The sequence below is a fragment of the Eurosta solidaginis genome, chromosome 1 (genome assembly GCF_040869045.1).
Source record: "Eurosta solidaginis isolate ZX-2024a chromosome 1, ASM4086904v1, whole genome shotgun sequence".
Classification (NCBI taxonomy): domain Eukaryota; kingdom Metazoa; phylum Arthropoda; class Insecta; order Diptera; family Tephritidae; genus Eurosta; species Eurosta solidaginis.
The window spans coordinates 12,637,398-12,664,507 of NC_090319.1; the positions used below are offsets into that span (position 1 = coordinate 12,637,398).

At 35.7% G+C, this 27,110-nt stretch overlaps 1 protein-coding gene across 4 annotated transcripts in view; it reads right to left on the reverse strand.

Moving 5' to 3' along the window:
• Nucleotides 1–27,110, reverse strand: part of msi (musashi) — a 584,216-nt gene that overhangs the window by 224,642 nt on the left and 332,464 nt on the right. For all 4 annotated transcript variants that reach the window (XM_067780543.1, XM_067780555.1, XM_067780549.1 and 1 more), the window contains one exon: nucleotides 17,623–17,667. In XM_067780543.1, coding sequence (XP_067636644.1) covers nucleotides 17,623–17,667 — 45 coding nt within the window. The remainder of the gene's footprint in view (nucleotides 1–17,622; nucleotides 17,668–27,110) is intronic.

Below are 27,110 nucleotides of genomic sequence, written 5' to 3' on the forward strand. Positions count from 1 at the left end.
TATAAAAAATTGCTGTCCAGCCTGTGAAGACAACCTAAATAAAACCGATTAAAAAGTAAACCCCTCGATCCTGTAAGACTGTATGTAAATGCCAAAAAAAAATTTAATAAATGTAGTTTATTTTCAGGCGAAATAAAAAGATATCATTTTCCCTACTCAATGGTGTTACGAAAGAACGTCTAATAGTGCATGCCATTTTTATGACTTCTCTGTCAGGAAGCAACGCATAACTATTAGGGCCAGTAAGGGATTATGTTCGGAATCATTTCGCGATCGAATCGTTTCTGCACTAGTTATAGATTAGCTCAGGACTAGGTATGGACAGTGTAGAGGTTGGTGCAGGGACCTTTCTGTGCTATTTCAAGCTTTTTGGAATATTTCGAGTCCGTTTTGGGATTGTCGGGTCATTTCCGAGAGTTATGTTCATTTGGATCTGAATAATCTTTTCGTACGAATTACATATCAAAGAGGACTCATGCGTTATCCGCCGGGAATGTTAAATGACGAGCACAAGGAGAAACTATTCGAAAGTACCTGAAGAAGCTTCGAGAGGTTACAAGAAGGCGCTTAAATTAAATAAATAAATTTTTATTCTTTTTTGCTTGTTATATTGATTTATACGTTTCTGCACTCTACGTCCTAGATTGCTGCAAACAAAAATAATATGTGTTGCATACTTTCAGGCAGACTTTCTTATATTGTGTATGGAGTTGTGTAGTGGGTGAAGTAGCCGATAGAGTTTATTTTAGTTTTTATAAGTTAACTTTTTTTTATTTAATTCGAACATCCATAATTTACTAAACCGGCAATTATTAATTGACTACCGTGCCCAAAAGTATACTTCCAATTTGTGAAAAAAATTACAATGGAGAAGATATCGTAACCCTTATACATTTTACAGGACTATATCCAATATATAGAACTAAATTTTCCGAAGAAATAGTTGCACTTTCTAATTCTATATCTAGTTTTGTAAAAAAAAATTTTTGGTGACTAAAAATTGTACTCACTACAAAGCAAAAAAAAGCGTATTTTTACCATTTGCAGGTACAAATAGTTCGAAAAACAGAATCAATTTACAAATTTTGACACCGGATTTAGATTCAACTAAGGCCTTTAGAAAAGTGTGGACTCACTTATAGATATAAAATTGATCAGCCTGTAGTATCACTTCTTTTGTATGACCACTCGGGCCAGTAGAATTAGTAAGCAAGCTTAATGCTTTATTCATTCCTTTTACTTATAAATATATCAGCAGAAATCTATAAAAATCCGTAAACAAAATTTATTAAATTTAAGATAATCATACGTAATTTGTCGTCGCATATCAGCACCAATTAAGCAATCAGGAAATAGAGGTCATCGTTTTTCCGTTTAAATCCCATTATTATAAATATCCATTACTTATAAATGCAAGTAAGCGCAGCGAGCATACATAACAGTAATTATAATATAACGCTATTTATTATATGTGCACAATATTTATTGGCTACCCGGTAGATATTTCAATGTAAGAAAAACCATGCATAATGGATTGGAGCATTTAAGAAATTCAATGTCGATTGAAAAATAGCATGCGCGCCTAAAATTATGTAAAATTAAGTATCATAATTACTATATGATAGCAGGTTAAGCTGGGCGGTCCGTCAGGCCCTCACATTGACTAAATGAGTCTGTAGCGTTCTACGTGAAAACAAGTTTAACCGAACCGTGTGTTTAAGCCCAGCGGACAAGACATTTGCATAATTTTAGGCGCTTATGTTAACATTTCAAAGAACTTGGCAAACAGCTTTTAAGAGTAAAGTTTGGAATATTTGGGGAATACTTGTTTGTTCTTTTGCCGAATTCCAATATTCAGTAACCCAAAAAATTTACTCTAATAAGGAGATCGGTCTCACTGTATTCAATTCAATAGCATTTTGCTTTACCCAGCAGTGTAGATTTACTGCGCGGTAAATTTACTACTGTGTTTTTCATGTGTGCCCCAATGTTCCTATAATTGTGTATGAGCAGATGCCATCCCATGACGTATACATTTTTTTTAGGTATTTAACTAATATTTTCATTTCATGTTGACAACCATTTGCAACGTGAATTAACACATTCTTATCCAGCTATGAGATTGATAAGTTTTTCTTTATTTCGAGCTTTGCTATATACACATATGCACTATTTTATTTACAATTTTATATTATTGTTATTTAATATTTTTAGCTTAATTTCATAAAATAAAAAAGATACCAGAATGAAGATTATTTATATAAGTCGTACGTGGGTAAGCGTAACGTCATTCTGAAAAAATGGACCCACTCACAATTTCGAAAACACGACTGTGTACTTTTTTAAATTATTGAAGCCATTATTTCAGACAGCGTTGACCCGATGAAATAGAAAAATTAAGTTGGTATGTTTTCTTCTAAAATCCCTTTTCGGCTGCATAACAAAAATATGTCTAAAAGTATGCAATGTGTAATGTATATTAGTAAAGCGGTCGTGATCTACATGAAGATGGAGCTTCATTTCTTATCGCCTTCCTTTTGGAAAAATGAGCGAGTAAAAATCTAACTATTAGAAAATCAGGTTTTAAAGTAAACATTTGCAATCTTGCTGCAATGCGCCATACTGCTTTTTTATCTAAACGTTTTCCAGACCAATTCGCATTTTGCTTCCCCAGAAAAAATTCCGTTAATGGGCTTAAACGATAAGAAAGAGCCTTAAATCACGTAGCACTTTTTTGGAAGCATGTCATTTACACACAATTTTAAAAAAGTCCAAGGTCAGGAACCCTGCAAAAATCGTTGGATCATGTGGTCTACTGGAGTACATACCATTATACTCCACTGTAATGCAGCAATGGACCAACTCATGTTTCTTCACGAACATATTGTAAGCCCGTTGATCGTTTTTAACGATTGTAATCACTACACGATGTTTATTGGACTGTGGGTACTCCATGGATTACTCTGATGTAATGCGGAACTGGAGTATATGGTCCAATTTTGGTTAATTTTGAAGCACTCGCTTGGTCCATAGCGAGTACTCCATACTTGCATGCATGTACGAAAACCACGCTTTGGTTGAATTCAATGCGTAATTTTGCAATGAAACAATTAAAATGAAATAAAATCAATTCCCTCACAAACGTTGTTTAATATTGATATTCAGCCCAATTCTAAACAAAAATTCCGTGCGAGTTTTTTCCCTTCTCCCATTCCTCGTATTCTAAATAAAAATTCCTTGTGAGGTTTTTCACTTCTCCCTTTCCTCCTATTCTGAACAATGTTCGAAAAAGCGGAAACCGGTTATGGGAGAAAAGTAGGTATTATGAATGTGAGGGAGAGGGAGATTTCTCTGCAATTTCATAGGAGTTTTTTCACTTGTAAAATTAAAGAGAATGCATCAATATAGTTAAAGGAAATTGGTTCTTTTAAGACAGAACACTTATTTGTACAAATTTGTGCTAAAATATGAATTTACATTCTACCACAATATTCTCACTGTTAATACAACAAGAACTACAACCACAATATTCTTTATTTTAAGTCGAAAAGTATATCATAAGCAACGGTAGAGCTCTTGGTATACATATTTGATACAGCCATCCAGAAATTGCGCAAGGATGTTTTAATAAGGCTTAAAAAGATTTTGGCATATGACGAAGGACGAATTCAACTCAACTTGGCCGCCAGAAAATTGCTTTGCTGAATGAAACAGGCAACTCCGGCAGATTTGTGTTATGCGGCCGTCTTCTTCTTATGTTCCGCTGTTGATGTTGCTGTGGCACGAATTCATTACTCATTTCAGTGAATACCACATGAAATGCAATAAATACTGTGCCTTGTTTATATTTTATTTCTTAATTTCCAACAAATTTGCAACAATAATTAAACTTCTAAATTTTTTAAACAAAATAAGAAATGTTTTTTATTTTGTTTGGAGCACACGGAATACGCGATTAAGTTCCTTTCTTGTACTTGAATGTTTTGTTTTATTAATTTATATAATTTTATTTCGAACATGCATGTATTGCTGGCTCGCAATATTGAATGACTAAATTGCCTAAATGTAGGCTTCAAATTTGGTAAAAAAATATTTTGTATGGAAAAAACCAAATCAAATTTTAAAGAACAATATCTTAGATCGCAAAGGTAGCTCCCAAATAAATAAAACTTATTTTCAACAAAAAAAGTTGCACTTTAAAATTATAAAGGCCGTAAAGTTTGGCCTACATTTTGTTTAAGTGTTTAACTCACGTTTGTGTTTAAAAAAAGTAAACACGTTTGTTAATATATTCAAAATTTCGATGTCAAAGTGATACATGAAAATGTTACAAAATCCATCGTAATTGAAGTGCGTGCGTGTGATTGACAGACTTGCGTGTCATTGCCAAAGACCACAGGAAAATTTCGATACAAAAAGTGTAAACAGCTGCAGGCTTAGCGTGTAAACAAAGCATTTGTAACAATTTATTTTTAATAGGTGTTTATTTACAAATATGTACATATATGAAGTAAAATAGTGGTTATGGGCTATTCAAATAAATGGAAGCCATGTGTAATAATATAAAGTTAATCAAAGTTTCAGAAACACATAGTGGAAATGATTTCGTTAAAACAAAAAAAAACAATTGAAAGGTTATCGATGTCACTTTTTTTTTATTGCAAAGGTACTTTGTCAATTGGCTTTAAAATGCTTTGGAATAAAAACTGTTGAGAGATTTGAGGTGACAATAGTTTCACGCCCTTGCAATTTTGTAACAAAATACACATCACACTTAAAAGGGTTCTCACCATAGTAAGTTGCTATCGATTAACATAGGTCAAAAAGTCAATATAATCCAAGTGAGAACTGACTAACAACAAATCTGCAGATAGATTGACGTATTCACTTATCCCACAGAGTTCAATTTTTCCCTGCAATTAAGAATGTCGAACGAGGTTACCCACGCAATAGCTTTTTTGGCTCCGTATGGCTCCCAACAACTTCACTTTGACTCTCGCTGGCTCACAACAACTACCAAACCAATTTCGGTAAAATAACACAGAGGGAAAATAATCACAGCATCACATCATCATTGTAGAACTACATTGTAGAACATTAGCTATATATGTATGAAATTTTATCAAAATTGGTTAAACACGCTTAACCCATCAGCGAATATACATGTGTGTTTTAAATATTAAATGGAAACCTTTTATTTTTAATTTTAATCTATTTCATTTAAATCTTTTAAAATGCATGAAGTTCGATTTCAAAATAACGATCAATATCAAACATAATCTGGAGACAAATTTTTCGCATCTGTCCTCAATTTCGTATTGCTAATGATTTACCTACTGGGAAAAATCCAATTTCAAAAGCTTGTTCATATACGCCTAATATGTGTCTAAGAAAATTATTATGCAATTGTGCAGAAAGTCGTTTGAAAATCACATACACGCATATGCAGATGAGGGTGATGTCTATCAATGCTGATGCTATCAGGAATTTCCAAAGGAATAAGAAATTGAAGCTATGCACACGTGAGTGTGTAAACATTAATAATAGAGAGCACACGGAAAAAAATTTTGTTTGAATATTAATTCAAAAATGTTGTAAGTTAAACTGAAAGTGTGTAAATGTGTGTGTGTGTTTTACACGCGTCAAAGCATTATTTTTGTATATGAGGTAATTGGAGAAGTAGAGAGAATAGGAGTGGAAGTGGGAGTGATAATCAAAGTGCGGCAGGGAGTGAGAGTAAATAAAGGAGTGGGACTGGTATTTGAAAGGGGAGTAAATGAGGGATTTAGAGCTGTAGACGAAGTGGGGTGGGAGTGAGAGTTGGCGGTGGAGTAAATGAGAGAGTGCGAGTTGGTGTGGAAGGTGCAGGTGTGAGTCGGAGTGAGATCGAGCGGAGATGGAGTTAAAGTGGAAGCGGGAGTAAAAGCTATCCATATAAACGGAGATTTTGGAGAAAAATATATTGGGAGGGAGACCGATGCGGAGGTAGATAGGTGTAAACAGCGAAGTACAGAATTAAGTGGAAGAGGACGAAAACAAAGTGATAACGATGAGAATAAGAACCAATTTCAAAGGACAATGTAGTTCCCGGGAAGGATAATATTTGTCGTGCTGTGAAACTGTCGTTTCATGTGTCTCCCATTTTTTCTGCAGAAAAGCTTCTTAATATTTTCTAAAATACAAAAACTATAGCCTGTGATAATTTCAGCTCTTTATCTTAACGAACAATTACCCCATCATGACTTAATTTTTTTTTATACAATTAGTGTGGGTTGTTGTTGTTTTTGTTGTAGCAGTGCTTCGTCACATCTGACCAAGCACAAATTGTCATCAATATCCTATAACGGGAGTCCAAGGAAATTTGCTGTTTCAACAGGGGTGGACCATAACTAGAGGTGTGTTAGAGGAGTTTGTTCCACAATACAGTTGAAGAGATGGTCGGTGTCGTGTGGGGACACATCACAAGCAGGACATACATTTTGTATGTCGGGGTTGATTCTGGATAGGTAAAAGTTTAACCTGTTACAGTATCCAGATCGAAGTTGAGCTAGAGTGACGCGCGTTTCCCTAGGGAAAAAGTTGCTAGTTTTGGGTATTGTTCTTTAAGTACTGGATTCACCGGCCAATTCCTGGCATAGAGGTCCGACGCCTGTTTTTGGATTTCACTGAGGACCTGCTTATGCTTTTTAGCTTCATACGGCTGTGTTCTCAGGTGCCGTATTTACCCATAATGTTTACGGAGATGACCCCTTAAGCCCATTGGCGGTGTAGCCTCATCAATCAAATGTCTGTTGGGTTGCCCAGGTTTCTGGGTTTTCAACGGAAACTGTTTGGTTAGCATTTCATTTCTCTCCCCAATGGGTAGTATTCTCGCCTCATTATGTTGGGAGTGTCTAGGGACATAAGAAGACAGCCCGTAGCGGTTCGGAGGGTGGTATTTTGGCAGGCCTGTAGCTTCTTCCAGTGAGTAGTCTTTAGGCTTGGCAACCATATCGGGGACGCGTAGCATGCAATCGGCTGTCCAATTGCTTTGTAAGTGGTAATGAGCGTTTCTTTATCTTTACCCCAAATACTGGCAGCAAGAGATTTGAGGATTTTATTACGACTCTGGATTTTTCGTACAATTGCGACTGCATGCTCTCCAAAATATAGATCCTGATCGAACGTCACGCCCAAGAATTTGGGGTGTAAGACAGTCGGTAGTGTGGTGCCATCGACGTGAATGTTCAATATGGTCGACATTTAGAGCGCCTATGTTGAAAATAAGGTCGCCGATGATTTTGTCGGTGACAATGTCAGGTTTCGCTAGGTGAAGAAACTGGAGAAATCAGGTAGATAGCTGTTTATTTTGCTACAAACATCATCGATCTGTGGGCATGGGTAATCTCATTTTTTTCACTCCTACATTGAATAGTTCCTTTCTCACTCTAACAGACATATTCAGTACGTGTGTGTTATGCATGAGAAAGACATAGCTATTCCAAAGTATTACCTCTTTTTAAGTTGTAAAGACAGGACTAACAGAGCGAATGACGAGAACTTTTTGTTTGAATGACCAGCTCTAGGAGACATATTCAACATCATTCGGAAATCCTCCCTTCGTGGAAAATGAAAATTGTACAGATTCCCAGCTTCGTCCACAGCTCTTGATGGTCGGAGAACACATCCTTTTCACTTTCAGTAGGTTTACCAAAGAGCTGTACCCCCTCAAAACGGTGGCATTATAGTTACTGAGCAACACGGGTTTCAGGCATTCTACTATGCACTATTGCCATACTCAACCGAAGAACACTTGCAGAGCTAGTGGTAATTTAATGCACATAGAATCAAATTAGAGAAATAAGTCACATTTAGCTTGCCGAGTGAGAATTAAGTCGCCTTTTGTTGTGAAAGGCAATATCTCTTTAGTATATTCATCTCGTGCCGTCCTCTAAGATATGAGACAGGAGAAGGGTGTTTAGTTACCTAATCTACCTCTAAACAACATCCATTACAGAATTTGGAATCTAGGAGACATATTCAACATCATTCGGAAACCCTCCCTTCGTGGAAAATGGAAATTATACAGATTGCCAGCTTCGTCCACAGCTCTTGATGGTTGGAGAACACATCCTTTTCACTTTCAGTAGGTTTACCAAAGAGCTGTACCCCCTCAAAACGGTGGCATTATAGTTACTGGGCAACACGGGTTTCAGGCATTCTACTATGCACTATTGCCATACTCAACCGAAGAACACTTGCAGAGCTAGTGGTAATTTAATGCACATAGAATCAAATTAGAGAAATAAGTCACATTTAGCTTGCCGAGTGAGAATTAAGTCGCCTTTTGTTGTGAAAGGCAATATCTCTTTAGTATATTCATTTCGTGCCGTCCTCTAAGATATGAGACAGGAGAAGGGTGTTTAGTTACCTAATCTACCTCTAAACAACATCCATTACAGAATTTGGTTGGGTTAGAGAAAAATGGACAGCCTAATGTGTTTCCGTATCACATATCCCATTTCTATTTTCTTCACTAATTTCTACTTAGGTAATCGCATTTCCATAAAAAACCAGTTACTATATACATATATACAAACAAACAAAACACTTTTACCCAAATCGCATATCTCTGCTGGTCTCTTTGTACTGCTACTCCGAACGCTTCTTGGCTTTAATCTTTGTTTTGATGCCAACAGGCATTTGAAAATAAATTAAATTACTTTTGCAGAAGCGTTTGATCGTGCATGTGGTAGATAGAAATATACATCCTTGTATATTTCACTCAAACACAGATACATGCACACATAAAATTTACACATACGAGTGTGCAACTTCATGCATACAAATTGTATAAATATTTATATATGTAAATATACAGATAAACACACACAAAGTCAATCTCTTGATTTGGTATATGTATGCGTTAGTGCAGTTTAGCCTAAGATTTCAACATGTTATTGCCAATGTCGACACATTGGTTGAGCATATTAGATAGTGTTGCTATTATGAGCTAAAATTCTTGAAAATATAAACTGCAATTGGATAACTTCCCGGCACAAATATTGCTCAATTGGGCTAATAAATGTAATAATATTTTGGTTTTATTACTAATAAGTGTAAAATGAAATTGATGACAGACTTTTGTTTTTAATAGAAAAAATAAGCAATCAATGTAACTGTATTCATTAAAATCAAGTGTAAAATGAATAAAAGTTGCTCATACGCAACGTTGATCTGACTGTGAAGATAAACGTAATATACACCCAAAAATTTTTGTTTGCAAAATGGAAATGACTTTTCGCCTTTGCGAAACGATGAAACTTTCCAAAATGGAATCTACATTAATTTAAAAAAAAATTGTATATTGAATTAAAGAAAAAAATGTCTGTGGACAAAAATCATTCCCATTTTTGTATGCTTTGAAGAAGTTTTTTTTTTTTTTTTGAGTGTATAAATAAACTTTTTAATTCTAGAATGTACGTGATTATTTAAAATTTTTATGTTACTGACTTAATTGACTGTTTTTGTGGGCTAATGTTTTAAATTAATATTTATTGAGCTTTATATGATATTCAGACAGGCAGTAAATTGCGTAATTTTTTGTTTCATTAAAGATTGTGGATAACCAATGGAATATGACTCTATGTGGGCTGTCGTTTCAGAAGCATCCTATATATTTTGAAATTTATTCCCAAAAATTTGACTAAAGATGATCTACTTGTTTCAAAAACGCCCTATATCGGCATGAATGTTGTACTTTCGATCTAAAGTTTAATCTTAAATTAGCAGTCGAGATATGTAAGATTCAGCTTAAAATTACCGACAAAAAATTAAGCTTATCGCTTGAGAAAAAAGAGCAAAAAAACATGGCAGCATTGCTTTTAAAGCTACTTCAATTAAGTTTCTGGAAATGTTGTTTCATAAAAAGTTGTCAAAGGTGCTTTCACGTTAGTCTAATTGTTACTGCCTTTTGTTTTTCATACATACATATACATTACTCCCTGAAGAAGAATGTAAATAGTATCGAAACGCGTCAACTGTAAACTGACCATGTACCTCCAATACAATTTTTGGTAAATCTTTGTGAGAATTTTTCTCCGGAACACTTCCATAGTCTATGCTTCCGAACTATATACTAGGACAGGTGCGATAAGTGACTTGTACAGCATAATCTTACTTTGCCGAAAGAGGACTTTACTTTTCAATTGCCTATTATATGCTTATCATAGGGCGGCCACCGTGGTGTAATGGTAGCGTGCTCCGCCTACAACACCGTATGCCCTGGGTTCACACCCCGGGAAAAGCAACATCAAAAATTTTACAAATAAGGTTTTTCAATTAGAAGACAATTTTTCTAAGCGGGGTCGCCCCTCGGCAGTGTTTGGCAAGAGCTCCGGATGTATTTCTGCCATGCAAAGCTCTCAGGGAAAACTCATCTGCCTTGCAGATGCCGTTCGGAGTCGGCATTAAACATGTAGGTCCCGCCGGCCAATTTGTAGGGAAAATCAAGAGGAGCACGACGCAAATTGGAAGAGAAGCTCGGCCTTAGACCTTTATCGCGCCTTACATTTATTAAACGAGTTATATAAATCGATATCTGAAAATATACTTGAGTCTTTTTTACTTTCACCAATAATACTTGGTAAATAATTCACATAAATTGAAGTGGAATCAATGGAATTTTGTAGTGATGATTTCGCAATCATATCGGCCATTCGCGAACATTTTAGAAGCCTTTCGGATTTTTTTCGGGATAATTTTGGGACTAGTTTGTGATGTTTTTGTGACTTTTTAAGGAACAGTTTTCAGACTGTTTTTAAGAAACAATGGGGCCTATTTCAAGATTGCTTTTGGAATGATTAAGTGATTATGTCGGAACTTTTTGATACAGATAGGCTACCGGGATAATATCGGGATTAAATCCAGATCATTTCAGAATAAGTTTTCGGGGTAACTTCGACAGTTCATTTTGATACGATTTCAGAGCTACAGATGGATACTTTTGCTACTATTTCTGTTTTAATTTGGATATTTTTACGAATCAGTCGAGGATTATTTTCGGGATAGTTTCGATATTATTTAAGGAACAACTTCGTAATTGTTTCCATATGATATCGGTACTATTGCCTTACGATAAGGGGTATGTTTTAATTAAATTTTTTGATAGTAACACTATTAGTTTAGGGACGAATTTGCGAATTATTCGGAACTATATCTGATTTTTTGAGACCATGCTCTGCCCCCTTCCTCCTTGGAAACGGGTTTTTAATTGGTACAGCTCTTATTCTCTTTGAGCTAGACGAGTGATGCACAAATCTAGCAGAACTTCGAAAACCACCAAAAAATTTTTTGTAATATGTGTTTATAATCAGGAAATGATTACTGCATATAGTTAAAGCATAAAGTGATTCACTGCTTGCTCTGCTGAGTCTCTGCAGCTGTTCTCACGCGACATGTAGATGAACGCCAAATAAACTTTCGATGCTTTACGAAGCTTTCGAGAGCATCCTGATCAAGATCAATAGCATACTTGGTATTATCGAAAACTGAACCTATTGAAATTGAAATTGTTAAATATTCTAGCGATATGTTATGTTTTGTTTCATCTGTGCAGCAGGACCCGCGGGTAAAATTATAGCCTCACTAGAAACATAAATAAACTACAAAATTATTCCAAAAACTATTAACGCAGTAACGTAATTCTCTTAATTGCTTAATAATGTCTCCAAGGATCATGACCAACACTTTAGACTCATTTAAAATTTAATCTAAGCCAATGACATTAGCCGTTGCTGTTCTCAATTATTCTATCACCTAATACATATTTATTTAATTTTTCACAGCCAATAGAACTACTCACACATATATACATGCACGATGTATCTCGCAAATTGGCTAATAATTTACAATGATTGTTGCAATGCATTTCATTGGAGTAAATAAATATCTGTTATGGTCAAATGTTTCTATTATTTTAAAATTTATTCTATTGCCTGACAAACACAATTTAAATTAAACTATAATAGAGCTCGTTATGAGTTACAAATGCATGTATGTATGAGTGTTTGTAGTGTAGGGTTTAGTTGGCAAATTCAGTTTTGTGTATTGAGCACGCAATGCTCACGGTCTAAAACGTTTACTTTGTTACGTTGTATGTAACATTTTGCAATTGGGTTTTCGAATAAAAGCTTTGTTGACAATGCAAATAATTTGCTCTGCTAATTTTATATGTTTGTTAAACAGTTTGTTAGCCAAAAGCGCAGGTTTTAGGATTCGAGTTAGATTCATAAACATTTTTTTATAAATTTTTTTCCTTAAAATGTAGTGTTAACGAACGTCGACATTTCCTTGTACTATGTCTATACAGCTTACTCTCTACATTTATTCTCCAGATGTCTTTAGTTCTATTACCACCAACGCCTACTCGTAAGTGTTATATACGTACTAGAGGTTTACGCCGATCACTTTATCGGCGGCGGCGGCGTGGGCGGCGCGCCGGCTTACGCCGGTGTTCTTGCTTTAAAAAGCTTGATTTTTCTATTTAAAAAAATAATATTTAGGAAAGGTTTTGTTTGTATGTATTTAAGGAAATCAACGTGTTGGCCATTCGAAAAGATCCGGGGTTTTTGCCTCAAGATCTCGCAGACCATTCAAAAATTTTCAGGAGTAAGCTTCGAACCTAACCCCGGTCTTTGGAATTGGTACTACTGCGTCGGCTGAAAATAAATAGAGATACATAAAATAGTCACACTTTTGTCTGTATATCTCGTGCAATGCGTAGTTTCACCTAGGGTTAACTCCTAATAATCGTCGAGAACACAATTCCTTTAAATCATTTGTGGCTCCACGGCGGCCACGCACAAAGGCGACTAACGGTTGCTATTAATGGTCTTTTAATACTCATGACTCTCGTGGTACAGGGCGCCTCCAGTCGTTTCGGCTGTTTATAAGAGCTATTCCCGATGTGCGAACAGTAGCCTCACACCATATACCAGCACAGAAGCTATAGGACTGCGACTTCGAACTCATACCTTCGTTGACGTCACTTTCCTAGAAGCTCTAGGTGTAGCTCCAAAGACTTTCCAATGGATGCTTTTGTTGTGCTATGCTGCTGAGCTACAACAGAGAAACACTTTGAAACGTTAGGGAGTGACAATTCGGCCAAAGATGCCGCCCTCGGAATCATAAGTAGTCTAAGTGGATGTCATTGCGTAATGGGTGAAAATCGTATAATCTTTAGCGCATCTACATAATTAAAATTTTACAAGTACCCTGGATAAAATTTTTAAAATATAGACCAAAGTTTGCAGACGTTTGTGTTCACAACATTGATTTCAATAGTCTTCGTCAAATCAAAGCGATATTTTAGAATGAAAGTCGGCCGATTTTAATTTGAAAGATGTTAACTGCTGTTTCCGGCCTTATGATATAAGAGCTCATTATGGATGACCGCGTAGCTTCAGTTTTCAGACAAGGTCGACTGTTCACTACGTTAGGGTAGTAGAACACACGGTCCTTAGTTCGACTGTCTTGGGAAAGCTTTTCCCTCACCACTTTGAGTGTTCTTGCGAAGGACAAAGCCTCACCTGGTAAATATATGTGCCTACATATTCACATTTGTAAAAGGAGCCGTAACGTGTAGGTGATATTTAAACTTGGTTGATAAGCTATAATCAATGTGAATCACTACAAGGGACTAGTTTTGGATAGGGCCGCCAACTTTAGGAAATCTCAAACCGGGAGACTTGGGTGTTGAAGGACCCTATTGTATAGTTTCGCAAATAGATAACAGATGTTTGAGTGTAAGCCCAAGTGATTTTGCAAACCCTTATACGTACATTTATCCTCAACTTAATTATGAGGTAAGAATCATTTCAAAAGGAGTGTGTATGCCCCTAGAACCTACCAAAGGATTTTGCGTCACTGATTTCGCTTATTCTTTCAGCCAATCGCAATATACATTTTTTTTAAATCGGAACCTTTTTTGGTTAATTTGCTTTTTTTTAGCAACTTGAGGACAATTTGAAAATTTGTTCGCCTTGGGTCATTTTATTTGAATTCATTGTTCATTATTAACTTTTTGAAAAAAAAAAATGCAAAGTGAGCATATAAATTTATTAGATATATAACTTTTCTATTAGTGTTTTGTTTTAATAACTTGGTGAATTGGGTGATGCACAGTCCGTGTTAAGCTGACATCGAAAGCGCCTGTTTTTTTTTAATTAACTGTTGAACAGTTAGAAAGATTTGAATTTCGCAATTAGTTTCTTATAACTGGCGCATCCGTTGACACCACTTTCGACCATATCCGACCAATTTTCCACATGAACAATAAATGGCCTAAACAGTTTGAAACGTGTAGAAAATGTAGTTACGCGCCGGACGCCGCCGCCGCCGTCGCGCCGAAATTTTTGACATTCGGCGGCGGCGTGCGAAAAACGACCCTAATCGGAAACGATTACCCTAATGGAATACGATTAAGTTGTGTATGGACATATTTATAATGCCTGTTGAGAATAAAGACGTTCAGTGGCCATTTAACAATTCCCGTTTTTGTTGCTTTACAAACGACTTGAGGGCATGTTTACAAAGCATGCTCTATGGAGTTAGTGGCAAGGAAAACTAGCATAACAGCATGTAAGCTCGAAGCAGCTACCTTTTGTTTTACATGGTGAAAATAAAATTAAATATTATTTTTACTATTGTTTTTGTTAATGAACAAATAAAACAAAAACATATAAAATTTAGTTGACTTTATTTTTTAGGAACAAGAAATAAATATGGAATTGACGCTTTTACCTTGATTTAAAAATTTTTGGTCAAATTTAAGCTTTAACTTTGGCTAAAAAATAAAATTAAAAACAAGTAAGAACGGGACTGTCTTCGGCTGTGCCGAAGACTTCATACCTTTCATGAATGGGGCTGAACAATAATCTTATCCCGTTCATAATCTCCGAATAATCGGATGTATAAGATAAGAAATATATAGTGAACAGATCTACATACCTTAACGATTTTTAAGATAAATATAAAATAAAAAATAGGTAGGTAATCTGTGTGAGGATGCAAATCTTCACGTTTTTTGTGGTCTGCATGTAAAACTATGACTACGAATCACGTATTTCAAAAATATATGACGTAAACGTAACTATTTGATGAAATTTGATGAATTTTGAAGCTTCTAGCCGTAAAAAAGGGGTCAAAATGACAGTTTATATGAAGTATATAATATATATACCACCGATCTCTATGATTTTTTCAGACAACAATATATGCTATATACGTAAGCATTTTGTGAAATTTGAAACTTCTAGCTGTTAAAAGGGGGCAGAAATTGCGCAAAGTTTCTTATCTGAACAATCGGTTGTACGAGATATATACTATGTATACCACCGATCTCAATGATTTTTTCAGACATCAATATATGCTATACACGTAAGCAGTTGGTGAAATTTGAAGCTTCTAGCTGTTAAAATGGGGCCGAAATCGTAAAAAAAATATATATATACTATATATACCATCATATATATATTATATATATCACCGCTCTCTATGATTTTTTGACACAACAATACATACATATACGTAAGCAATCGGTGAAATTTGAAGCTTATAACTGTTAAAAATGGGGTAGAAATTGCGAAAAGTTTCTTATCTGAACAATCGGTTGTATGAGATATATACTATATATACAACCGATCTTTATGATTTTTTCAGACAACAATATATGCTATATACGTAAGCATTCGTTGAAATTTGAAGCCTCTAGCTCTTAAAATAGGGCAGTAATTACGAAAAGTTCCTTATCTGAACAATCTGTTGTGGGGGATATATACTATATATACGACCGATCTCATAAATTTTTTCAGGCAACAATATGTGCAATATACGAAAGTATATGGTGAAGTTTGAAGCTTCAATCTGTTAAATTGGGTAAGATATTACAAAAATCCTCTTTTTCTGAAAAATCGGTTGTATGGAGGATATATGCTATAGTGGTCCGAACCGGTCGGTTTCGACAAATGTCTAATCGGACACCCCAATACACCCGCTCACCAAATTTTATCAAGATATCTCAAAAATTGAGGGACTAGTTTGCATACAAACAGACAGACGGACAGACGGACAGACGGACATGGCTAAATCAACTCAGCTCTTCAACCTGATTATTTCGGTATATTTAATGGTGGGTCTATCTATTTTCCTTTAAGGACTTACAATTTTCGGTTTCGTGACGAAATTAATATACCATTTCATTTTCATGAAAGGTATAATAAGAGCCAACATACGTTTAAAAAAAATTATTTCAATTCAAAATTGATTTCTTCAAACAAATTTTTTTTAAGTTAACATTAAATTTTTTCAAATGAAGAGAAAAATTTAGTTTAGATTCAACCTAAGTTTTGTAAAACAAATTAATCTGCAACTGAAATAATTTTTTTGACTTAAAACTTAACGTCAAGTTTCAACTTTAACTTTTAAGAAAAAAAAACTCTTTATACTTTTTTTTTTGCTGAAATCATGCAACCGAATCTCTAAAGCGTTTTCGAAAACATTCGAAAACTCGAGAAAGTCTTACGAAAATTTGAGGATGTAGTTTTGTAGCCCAATAAATTTTTTGTATAATGAAATACAAGCTAAGAGCCACTCGCAAATCGCATTGATTGCTGAAATTTTTTTTCGAAAGGGTGTTTTAGATTTTTCTCTAAACAAAGTGTGAAAACTTTTTTTTTTTTATATGGAAGAAAATCTGAAAAACCCTTCCGAAAAAAAATTGTCAGAAATCAATGCAAGTTTCGGCAGAGCTATAGCTTTTACTTTGTAAGACTAATATTGATTGTGCAACAAAACTGCAAGCTCAAAAGAATTCAAAGAACTCAAAATAAAAAATTCTAGGATTTCCTAAAATATTTTTGGAATTTTTTCGAAAATGTTTTGTGAGACTGGTTTGCATAGTTTTAGTTACATAATTTATAGAAGTTTTTCTTTCGGTGTAAAAAATTATGCAAAACTTAAAATACAGGACATGAAAATAAATACATTTTAAGTATTGCCAAACTAGCATAATTTTTGTTCAAACCGAAAGTTTTCAAAATGCAAGTAATTCTGTTAAATTTAACGCGTCTAAAAAAATTAAATGCAACTTCTTTTATTTTTACGCACACTTTTTTTCGAAGTGTTTTTATAGAGTTTGTATGTGCATGAATATTTGTTAATTTATACTGAACGGTTTTGTATTTTTCACGCAATCTTCTATCACATTATTGCGTGATTGCGGTGAATTAATTTCGTATGCCAAAAATTCTTTTGCTACTGCAATAGAAAGGTTTTTCCGGCTTCTTACTGTCTAAATACTTTTTTATTATAGTGTTTCGCATATTTGTGATTTTTAATCGAAATACCAAAAAATGGTATTCATGCTGACGTTTATTGTAATTCGATCAATGGAAGATATTTGTATTTAGCGTTAGTGAACTGTTTTCCGCGATTGAAGAGTCGACATGTTAAAAAAAATTAAGATAGTTCTAAAAAGAAAAATGTTCTTTTTTTGTTTAAATTAATTATTTAGCAATTCACCGTTTTTTATTAAAAAAAAAGATTATGTTGTTAAACAATCAGTGAAGTTGAATGCGTACTTACCTTGCTGTTGTTAGGCAGGTGAAGGCTTTTATCGGTGTCTGAAACCTGAAAAACACAAATAATGTTTTATTTTATTTTTAAAATATTTATTTTAAAATAAATTTGGGTATGCTGAAAAATGTCTTGTATAGTTAAGGTAAATTGTAGAACTAATTGATGAGTAATCACGAATAATGTTTTTAAGAGCCATATCGCAACTTTTCAGGAGAACAAAACACATTTATCATGAAAGAGATCGAAGTTTCCTTGTATTTTTTTGAGCTCTGCTATAAAACGTGATAACAAAATTATATAATATTAATTAATTAATTATAATTAAGTTCAATTTGAAACAGCAGCTTAATTTACTGCTTTAAAATTTTTTCTTTGGAAACAAGTTGTATGTTCAAGGCTGTTACTTCCTTTATATAGGCTTGGCTTCATGGTTTTTCTGGAATTTCAGTTCAAATTGGGAATGCGTACAATACGTTTTTGAGAAACTTCCCGGAGAGATATATAGAACCCAAAGACAGGCAGAGATCGCCATATTTTAAAAAATCGTCCAAGGCTTGAAATAAAAAAAAAAAAAAAATACGGTACCCTACGAGAGTGGTTTTATATACTTTTCTATCGTACTACTACCACGGAAAGGTTCTCAGCAAACATTACTTCTGCTTTAAGAATAACCTTTAAAGATCGGAATACAAACTGTAAGTCGCATCAATGTTAAAAGTAGAGTCGTATTGCTTTCTTAACGGCTTGTTATCGATGGGTGTCATCGCTCCCTGAACAGAACTTGATAACTTTTATATAATAAACCTTATTGATAACAAAATCGATAGCAAATCGACCACTTTTAGATAGCAAATCGATGAGTTTTCGATAATAAATCGGACTTTCGATAACAAACCGATAACAAAGCACAGATAAAAAATTGTAAGTTTTGTAACGCAAGTTAATAATTTTTCGTTAGCAAAACGATAACTACTTAATAGCAAACCACTTTTTGAATAACAGTCGAGGTTGCGTGTTCCTTTAATGCAGCATTCACGACTCCGAAAATAGTGGCACGTTTTGTTGTAAACAAAAAAAAAAAAAAAAAAAAAATGAGTTTTTTGGAACAACGCAATTAAAATTTTGTCATTTTAGATGGTTGAACTCTTCTTATTTCTAAGGCACCTAAAGAGTTACGTCAATATGAAAGGTGAATGGCCAAATTTCAATTATTATTTTTAAATATTTTTAAAAAATATACTCGCATTATTTTGAAGCATTTTACAACAGCACCTTTCAAGGCAAACCTTTTTACAATTTTTTGTGAAGAAACTTAATGCCGGCGAAACATGAAATATTTTGTTCGGACATTTAAGCTGTAATCGGCAACTTTTCTTTAACGAACCGATAACCCGATAACAGGTCGATAAATCGTATATATGTACCTCGTCGAAACTACAACTTTAGCAAAGCATATCTTTCGTTTCGTTTCGTGCAATGAAAGAGCTAATAGTAGAAGAATAAGAAGTAGTAAGAATAAAATGAGATAGGAAAATATAAAAATTTTCAAGTTTGGAATAGTTAATTTTTTCGTTATACCACACCCGCTGGGGTTCTTTAGCGCATTGTATGTATGTATTAAATTTACATGGCTTAAGTTTTCGTGTACGACCTAACAAACTTTACATTAAATACTTTTTTGTTCTGCTCTTCTGTTTTCACACCTAGAGAATACAGTAAGCTTTTAGTTAATATTTTTTTTATAGGCTTTGTTAGATATGCCCATATCAATAAATAACTTCCAACTACGGACTACCAGCACTAAATGGCGCACACCTGCAAACAAATTCAAAATTATGCAAAACTCATTGCAATCGAGCTGTTTTGTTATATTTGTTAATTAAATTACAATTATTTATTGGAGCGTTTGAAATTTGACATCGTAATGTACCGTTGGCGCAAGTGTGAAATTTATAATGACGTTAAATGAATGGGCCAGAGTGAAGTGACTAGGACTGGATACTTATAAATATAAAAACCCTGCAGTCAAAGGTCAAAGGAGTCAGTAAACATTCTAGTTCATTGACTAGAATTTTGTGGGTTATTCCTGCTAATTGGTGTTTGAATATTTCATTGACAAACATTTTGCTGGTCGCACTCGATTAAATGCTAGAACGCATTCTGCCAGCTATTGCAATGCATACTTCAATCACAAGGCTAGATGTCGTACAAATCAATGGGCACATAAACACAAACACAAACATATAACACCTCACCGCTAATTCTGCAGAATGAGGAAACCATTAAAAAGGTCAAAGCTTTTAAATATATATGCCAATGCTAGAACAGCTTGGGTATAAGGGCATCAGCTACTTAATACATGTTTTCTACTTGTCATTTAAGCCTTTGTTATTCCATAATAATAAAGAATGGCAAGGATAATCAAACTACCAAAACCTAGAAACCCCGCTAACGATGGTGAGTCATATCTACCGATATCATCCTTTTAGCTAGAAGTGAACCGTTGGAAACCGTTCTCCTTCCACCATTTAGCAAGCAATCAGTATAGCTTCCGTAAAATGCATATCTCTACCACGGCGCTAAACGCCATTAACACTCAGAGAAAATGCGTCCTGAACCAGCCATATTTCCATCATAAGACTGTTCTCGTGGCAAGCACCGCGCACTACTCCAAGACAAAGAAGGTTCAGCATTTCTCCCTTGTATAAAAAGAAGGACTGAAAATTATCTGACCTAGGAAAACTAAATAGGCGGTGGCGCAGGATGGTATCCTATCCCCGATTCTGTTTAATTTATGCGTATCAAAGCTCCCTTCGCCCACTAGAACAAGCTACCAACATTCATTTCCAATGCCGACGTCTGTGACAACAGACCGTGTCCCTCATTAGTTTCCAAAATAATTAATTATCTACCCAGACTTTCTGTTTTTCTCACCTCAGATGATCCCACTACGTTGACGGCCACTCTATTTAAGACATGCAAGGAAGAGATCACGCAAATATTGAGCACTCACTACAATGGCATTACTCTATCAACTGACAGTCTCTCAAAGATTTTAAGTATAACGTACGACAGCAGTTTCACCTTCAAGGCACATGCCTTCGAAATTGTGTTTTAAGTACAAAGCCGCAAGTAGATCTTCAAGTTGCTTGCCGTCCACTCATGTACTGCGCGTCACTGTTTTGACTTAAAAAAGACACACTGGCAAAGGCTACAGGCGTGCCAAAATACTGCACTGAGAACTACCACGGGATGTTTTCTTAGGACGACTGAAAACCATCTACATAGTGAGGCAAAATAGCTTAACTTTAAGGAGCATAGTGAAATTCCAAAGACGAGTTTGGTTGAATTGCCACAAAGTGGAGCATGACAGCAGTTGTCTCTTGATCTAGCTTCGCTTCCCAGAGGGATAAGGAAACATATCCATAACCACCACTATGAGATGCGGCATCTGCCAACTCAGCCGGTTGAACCATATAAATATAGGAGGCCCTGAGCCTAATTCACACTGGGTAGGTCGCGCCCTGTGCATGCTTTTATGAATATACTTACTAAACTAATTATTATTATTATTTATTCGGTAATTAGTATGTCAATTGGTATGACATTGCACACTGGTCATTCTTATATGGAGTTGGTGGCCAAAAATACTTCCAGTAGAGTTATCAACGTGAAACTTTGGTCACGGCTTTACAAATATGTGAGAATAAATTTTTCATAAAATTGGTGCGGGTGATAACTTCATACCGACCCACAACCACCCACTTTCACCGCATGCATACAAAAAGTAAGTAGATGTGTGGGGAAAAGTGGTAAGATGTATCTATCGTAAATACAAAGTTCAATAGGATTAAATAAAGAAATTAAAGTTGTTAAAAGATCTCGCATACATAACAATAACAAAACAAGAAACACATACAGAGGTTTACATTTGCATATCGTCGACTGGATAAAATAATGTCGTATGTTACGCTATCAGAAAACTGTCGCAAAACATAGCTAGTGGCAGAAAGTGGCAGCTGATATTAATAGTTTAGAATCTTAAAACTTTGGCTAATAATAAGATATAAGTCCCAACCAGAGGATCTGTGAGGAAATCAACTAAATCTTTAGTTGAAATTTTGAGATATTTGTGCAAATAAATGAAAAATGAAGAAAATGAAATTTTTAATAACAAACAAAAAAAAAAAAAAAACGACAAGTTAAAGACTCTAAAATTGTATCAAAATGAAGTAAATACCTTTGCCTTCAAACTCATTTTTAGTTATTTCAATACAATGATGTCTTATGTATTTTTAAATGGCTTAAACTTGCACTTTATTATACTCAGTTGAGCAGAGCTCACAGAGTATATTAAGTTTGATTGGATAACGGTTTGTTGTACATATATAAAGGAATCGAGATAGATATAGACTTCCATATATCAAAATAATCAGGATCGAAAAAAAAATTTGATTGAGCCATGTCCGTCCGTCCGTTAACACGATAACTTGAGTAAATTTTAAGGTATCTTGATGAAATTTGGTATGTAGGTTCCTGAGCACTCATCTCAGATCGCTATTTAAAATGAACGATATCGGACTATAACCACGCCCACTTTTCGATATCGAAAATTTTGAAAAACCGAAAAAGTGCGATAATTCATTACCAAAGCCAGAAAAAGCGATGAAACTTGGTAGGTGCGTTGACCTTATGACACCAAATAGAAAATTATTAATGTTTTGGACAATGGGCGTGGCAACGCCCACTTTAAAAAGGTTATTTCAAAGTTTTGCAAGCTGTAATTTGGCAGTCGTTGAAGATATGATAATGAAATTTTGCAGGAACGTTACTACTATTACTATATGTATGCTTAACAAAAATTAGCAAAATCGGAGAACGACCACGCCCAATTAAAAAAAAATTTTTTTAAAGTAGAATTTTAACAAAAAATTTAATATCTTTACAGTATATAAGTAAATTATGTCAACATTCAACTCCAGTAATGATATGGTGCAACAAAATACAAAAATAAAATAAAATTTCAAAATGGGCGTGGCTCCGCCCTTTTTCATTTAATTTGTCTAGGATACTTTTAACGCCATAAGTCGAACAAAAATTAACCAATCCTCTTGAAATTTGGTAGGGACATAGATTTTATGACGTTAACTGTTTTCTGTGAAAATGGGCGAAATCGGTTGATGCCACGCCCAGTTTTTATACACAGTCGTCCGTCTGTCCTTCCGCATGGCCGTTAACACGATAACTTGAGCAAAAATCGACATATCTTTAATGAACTTAGTTCACGTGCTTACTTGAACTCACTTTATCTTGGTATGAAAAATGAACGAAATCCGACTATGACCCCGCCCACTTTGTCGATATCGAAAATTACGAAAAATGAAAAAAATGCCATAATTCTATACCAAATACGAAAAAAGGGATGAAACATGGTAAGGCAATTGGATTGTTTTATTGACGCGAAATATAACTTTAGAAAAAACTTTATAAAATGGTTGTAACACCTACCATATTAAGTAGAAGAAAATGAAAAAGTTCTGCAGGGCGAAATAAAACACCCTTAAAATCTTGGCAGGTATTACATATATAAATAAATTAGCGGTATCCAACAGATGATGTTCTGGGTCACCCTGGTCCACATTTTTTTCGATATCTGGAAACAGCCTTCACATATACAGCTACCACCACTCCCTTTTAAAACTCTCATTAATACCTTTAATTTGATACCCATATCGTACAAACACATTCTAGAGTCACCCCTGGTCCACCTTTATGGCGATATCTCGAAAAGGCGAACACCTATAGAACGAAGGCCCACTCCCTTTTAAAAATACTCATTAACACCTTTCATTTGATACCCATATTGCACAAGCGAATTCTAGAGTCACCCCTGGTCCACCTTTATGGCGGTATCTCGAAACGGCGTCCACCTATAGAACTAAGCCCCACGCTCTTTTAAAATACTCTTTAACACCTTTCATTTGATACCCATATCGTACAAACAAAGTCTAGAGTCACCCCTGGTCCACCTTTATTGCGATACCTCAAAAAGGCGTCCACCTATAGAACTAAGGCCCACTCCCTTTTAAAATACTCATTAAATCCTTTCGTTTGATACCCATATTTCACAAACGAATTCTAGAGTCACCCCTGGTCCACCTTTATTGCGATACCTCGAAAAGGCATCCACCTTAGAACTAAGGCCCACTCCCTTTTAAAATACTCTTTAACACCTTTCATTTGATACCCATATCGTACAAACAAAGTCTAGAGTCACCCCTGGTCCACCTTTATGGCGATATCTCGAAAAGGCGAACACCTATAGAGCGAAGGCCCTTTTTAAATACTCATTAACACCTTTCATTTGATACCCATATCGTACAAACAAAGTCTAGAGTCACCCCTGGTCCACCTTTATTGCGATACCTCGAAAAGGCGTCCACCTATAGAACTAAGGCCCACTCCCTTTTAAAATACTCATTAAATCCTTTCGTTTGATACCCATACTTCACAAACGAATTCTAGAGTCACCCCTGGTCCACCTTTATTACGATACCTCGAAAAGGCGTCCACCTATAGAACTAAGGCCCACTCCCTTTTAAAATACTCATTAACACCTTTCATTTGATACCCATATCGTACAAACATATTCTAAAGTCACCCCTGGTCCACCTTTATGGCGATATCTCGAAAAGGCGAACACCTATAGAGCGAAGGCCCTTTTTAAATACTCATTAACACCTTTCATTTGATACCCATATCGTACAAACAAAGTCTAGAGTCACCCCTGGTCCACCTTTATTGCGATACCTCGAAAAGGCGTCCACCTATAGAACTAAGGCCCACTCCCTTTTAAAATACTCATTAAATCCTTTCGTTTGATACCCATATTTCACAAACGAATTCTAGAGTCACCCCTGGTCCACCTTTATTGCGATACCTCGAAAAGGCATCCACCTTAGAACTAAGGCCCACTCCCTTTTAAAATACTCTTTAACACCTTTCATTTGATACCCATATCGTACAAACAAAGTCTAGAGTCACCCCTGGTCCACCTTTATGGCGATATCTCGAAAAGGCGAACACCTATAGAGCGAAGGCCCTTTTTAAATACTCATTAACACCTTTCATTTGATACCCATATCGTACAAACAAAGTCTAGAGTCACCCCTGGTCCACCTTTATTGCGATACCTCGAAAAGGCGTCCACCTATAGAACTAAGGCCCACTCCCTTTTAAAATACTCATTAAATCCTTTCGTTTGATACCCATATTTCACAAACGAATTCTAGAGTCACCCCTGGTCCACCTTTATTGCGATACCTCGAAAAGGCATCCACCTTAGAACTAAGGCCCACTCCCTTTTAAAATACTCTTTAACACCTTTCATTTGATACCCATATCGTACAAACAAAGTCTAGAGTCACCCCTGGTCCACCTTTATTGCGATACCTCGAAAAGGCGTCCACCTATAGAACTAAGGCCCACTCCCTTTTAAAATACTCATTAAATCCTTTCGTTTGATACCCATATTTCACAAACAAATTCTAGAGTCACCCCTGGTCTACCCTTACGTCGATATCTCGAAAGGGCGTCCACCTATAGAACTAAGGCTCGCGCCCTTTTAAAATACTCATTAACACCTTTCATTTGATACCCATATCGTACAAACACATTCTATAGTCACTCCTGGTCCACCTTTATGGCGATATCTCGAAACGGCGTCCACCTATGGAACTAAGGATTACCCCCTTTTAAAATACTCATTAACACCTTTCTTTTGATGCCCATATTGTACAAACAAATTCTATGGTCACCCCTGGCCCACCTTTATGGCGATATCTCGAAAAGGCGAACACCTATAGAACGAAGGTCCTTTTTAAATACTCATTAACACCTTTCATTTGATACCCATATCGTACAAACGCATTCTAGAGTCACCCCTGGTCCACCTTTATAGCGATATCTCGAATCGGCGTCCACCTATGGAACTAAGGCTTACTCCCTTTTAAAATACTCATTAACACCTTTCTTTTGGTTATTTTCCCTTATGTTGTCACCATAGCTCTCAACTGAGTATGTAATGTTCGGTTACACCCGAACTTAACCTTCCTTACTTGTTTTTAACTTGCTCACACTGCAAAAACCAACTAATATCATAACCTCACTTTTGAAGCTATTCTTAAAGAGTACATTTCGAATACAACAAAAACTTACTTACTTACTTAATTGGCGCTTAACCGTTTAAACGGTTATGGCCATCCAACAAGGCACGCTAGTCGCTCCCTCTCTCCGCCAACCGGCGCCAATTGGTCACACGAAGGGAGTTTAAATCGTTTTCCACCTGGTCCTTCCAACGGAGTGGTGGCTGCCCTCTACCTCTGCTTCTATAGGCGGGTTCCGATGGAAACATTTTCTTGGCCGGAGCGTCATCTTTCATTCGCATAACATGGCCTAGCCAGCGCAGCCGCTGCGTTTTAATTCGCTGGACAATGTTGATGTCTGCGTATAGCATTGTTAAATCTTCCTCGGTACTCGCCATCGCCAACGCGTATAGGTCCCTAAATCCTTCTAAGAACTTTTCTCTCGAGAGCCGCCTCATCTGCTGTTGTCATGGTCCATGCTTCTGCCCCATATAGCAGGACAACACAACAAAAACAAATATATCTTTTAAAAGGCTGTTCTAATAAGAGGTACTAACGACACAAATGGTGACACACTTTTCAATTAGATTTTTTTATTTTTGGCCTATGAAACCGACCACTATGCATTGGTGCATATAAAAAGTAATATGCCACCTAATATAATGCTGGTGCAGAGGCTGACTAGTGTGTTAATTGGCATGAACCTGACCACTGACTAGTATGGCATCTGGTACGGTTCCGGCGCATATAATAACTTTTTTGTCAACAGGCATGATGCTGATGCATAGACTGACAGTTGATATTTCGTACGACATCACCGTGTTAAAAATATAAGTTGCTAATATGGATTGGAGCTTACGATTTCTCGAGCATGTTCGAGAAGAGATTTCTCGCGAGTCACGCCTTCTCGCGAGATTCTCAAATCTCGAATTACTCGTTAAGGCTCGCGAGCTTCTCGACATTCAACTTAATCGATTCATTGACTGTTTTATATAGACCTTACCATTTCTTCTGGAGCCCAAGCCAAAATGTCCGCAAAACCACAAGTAAAAAACCCCGAAATATATGGAATATTTCCAATGCAGCGACTGAATTGGAAGTCGAGAAGATCGCGATTATTACGAGTAATTCGAGATTCGAGAATCTCGCGTGCATTACGAGTAATTCGAGATTCGAGATTCTCGCGAGCCTTACTAGTAATTCGAAATTCGAGAATCTCGCGAGAAACCGCGTTCTTGATGTCTCGTTGAAAAATAAAATATTGCGAACAAAGTTATATGTATAATAAATATGTTTTGAGTTAAATGTCATTGAAGCAATATAATCAACAAAAAAGTGGCAAGTAAAAAA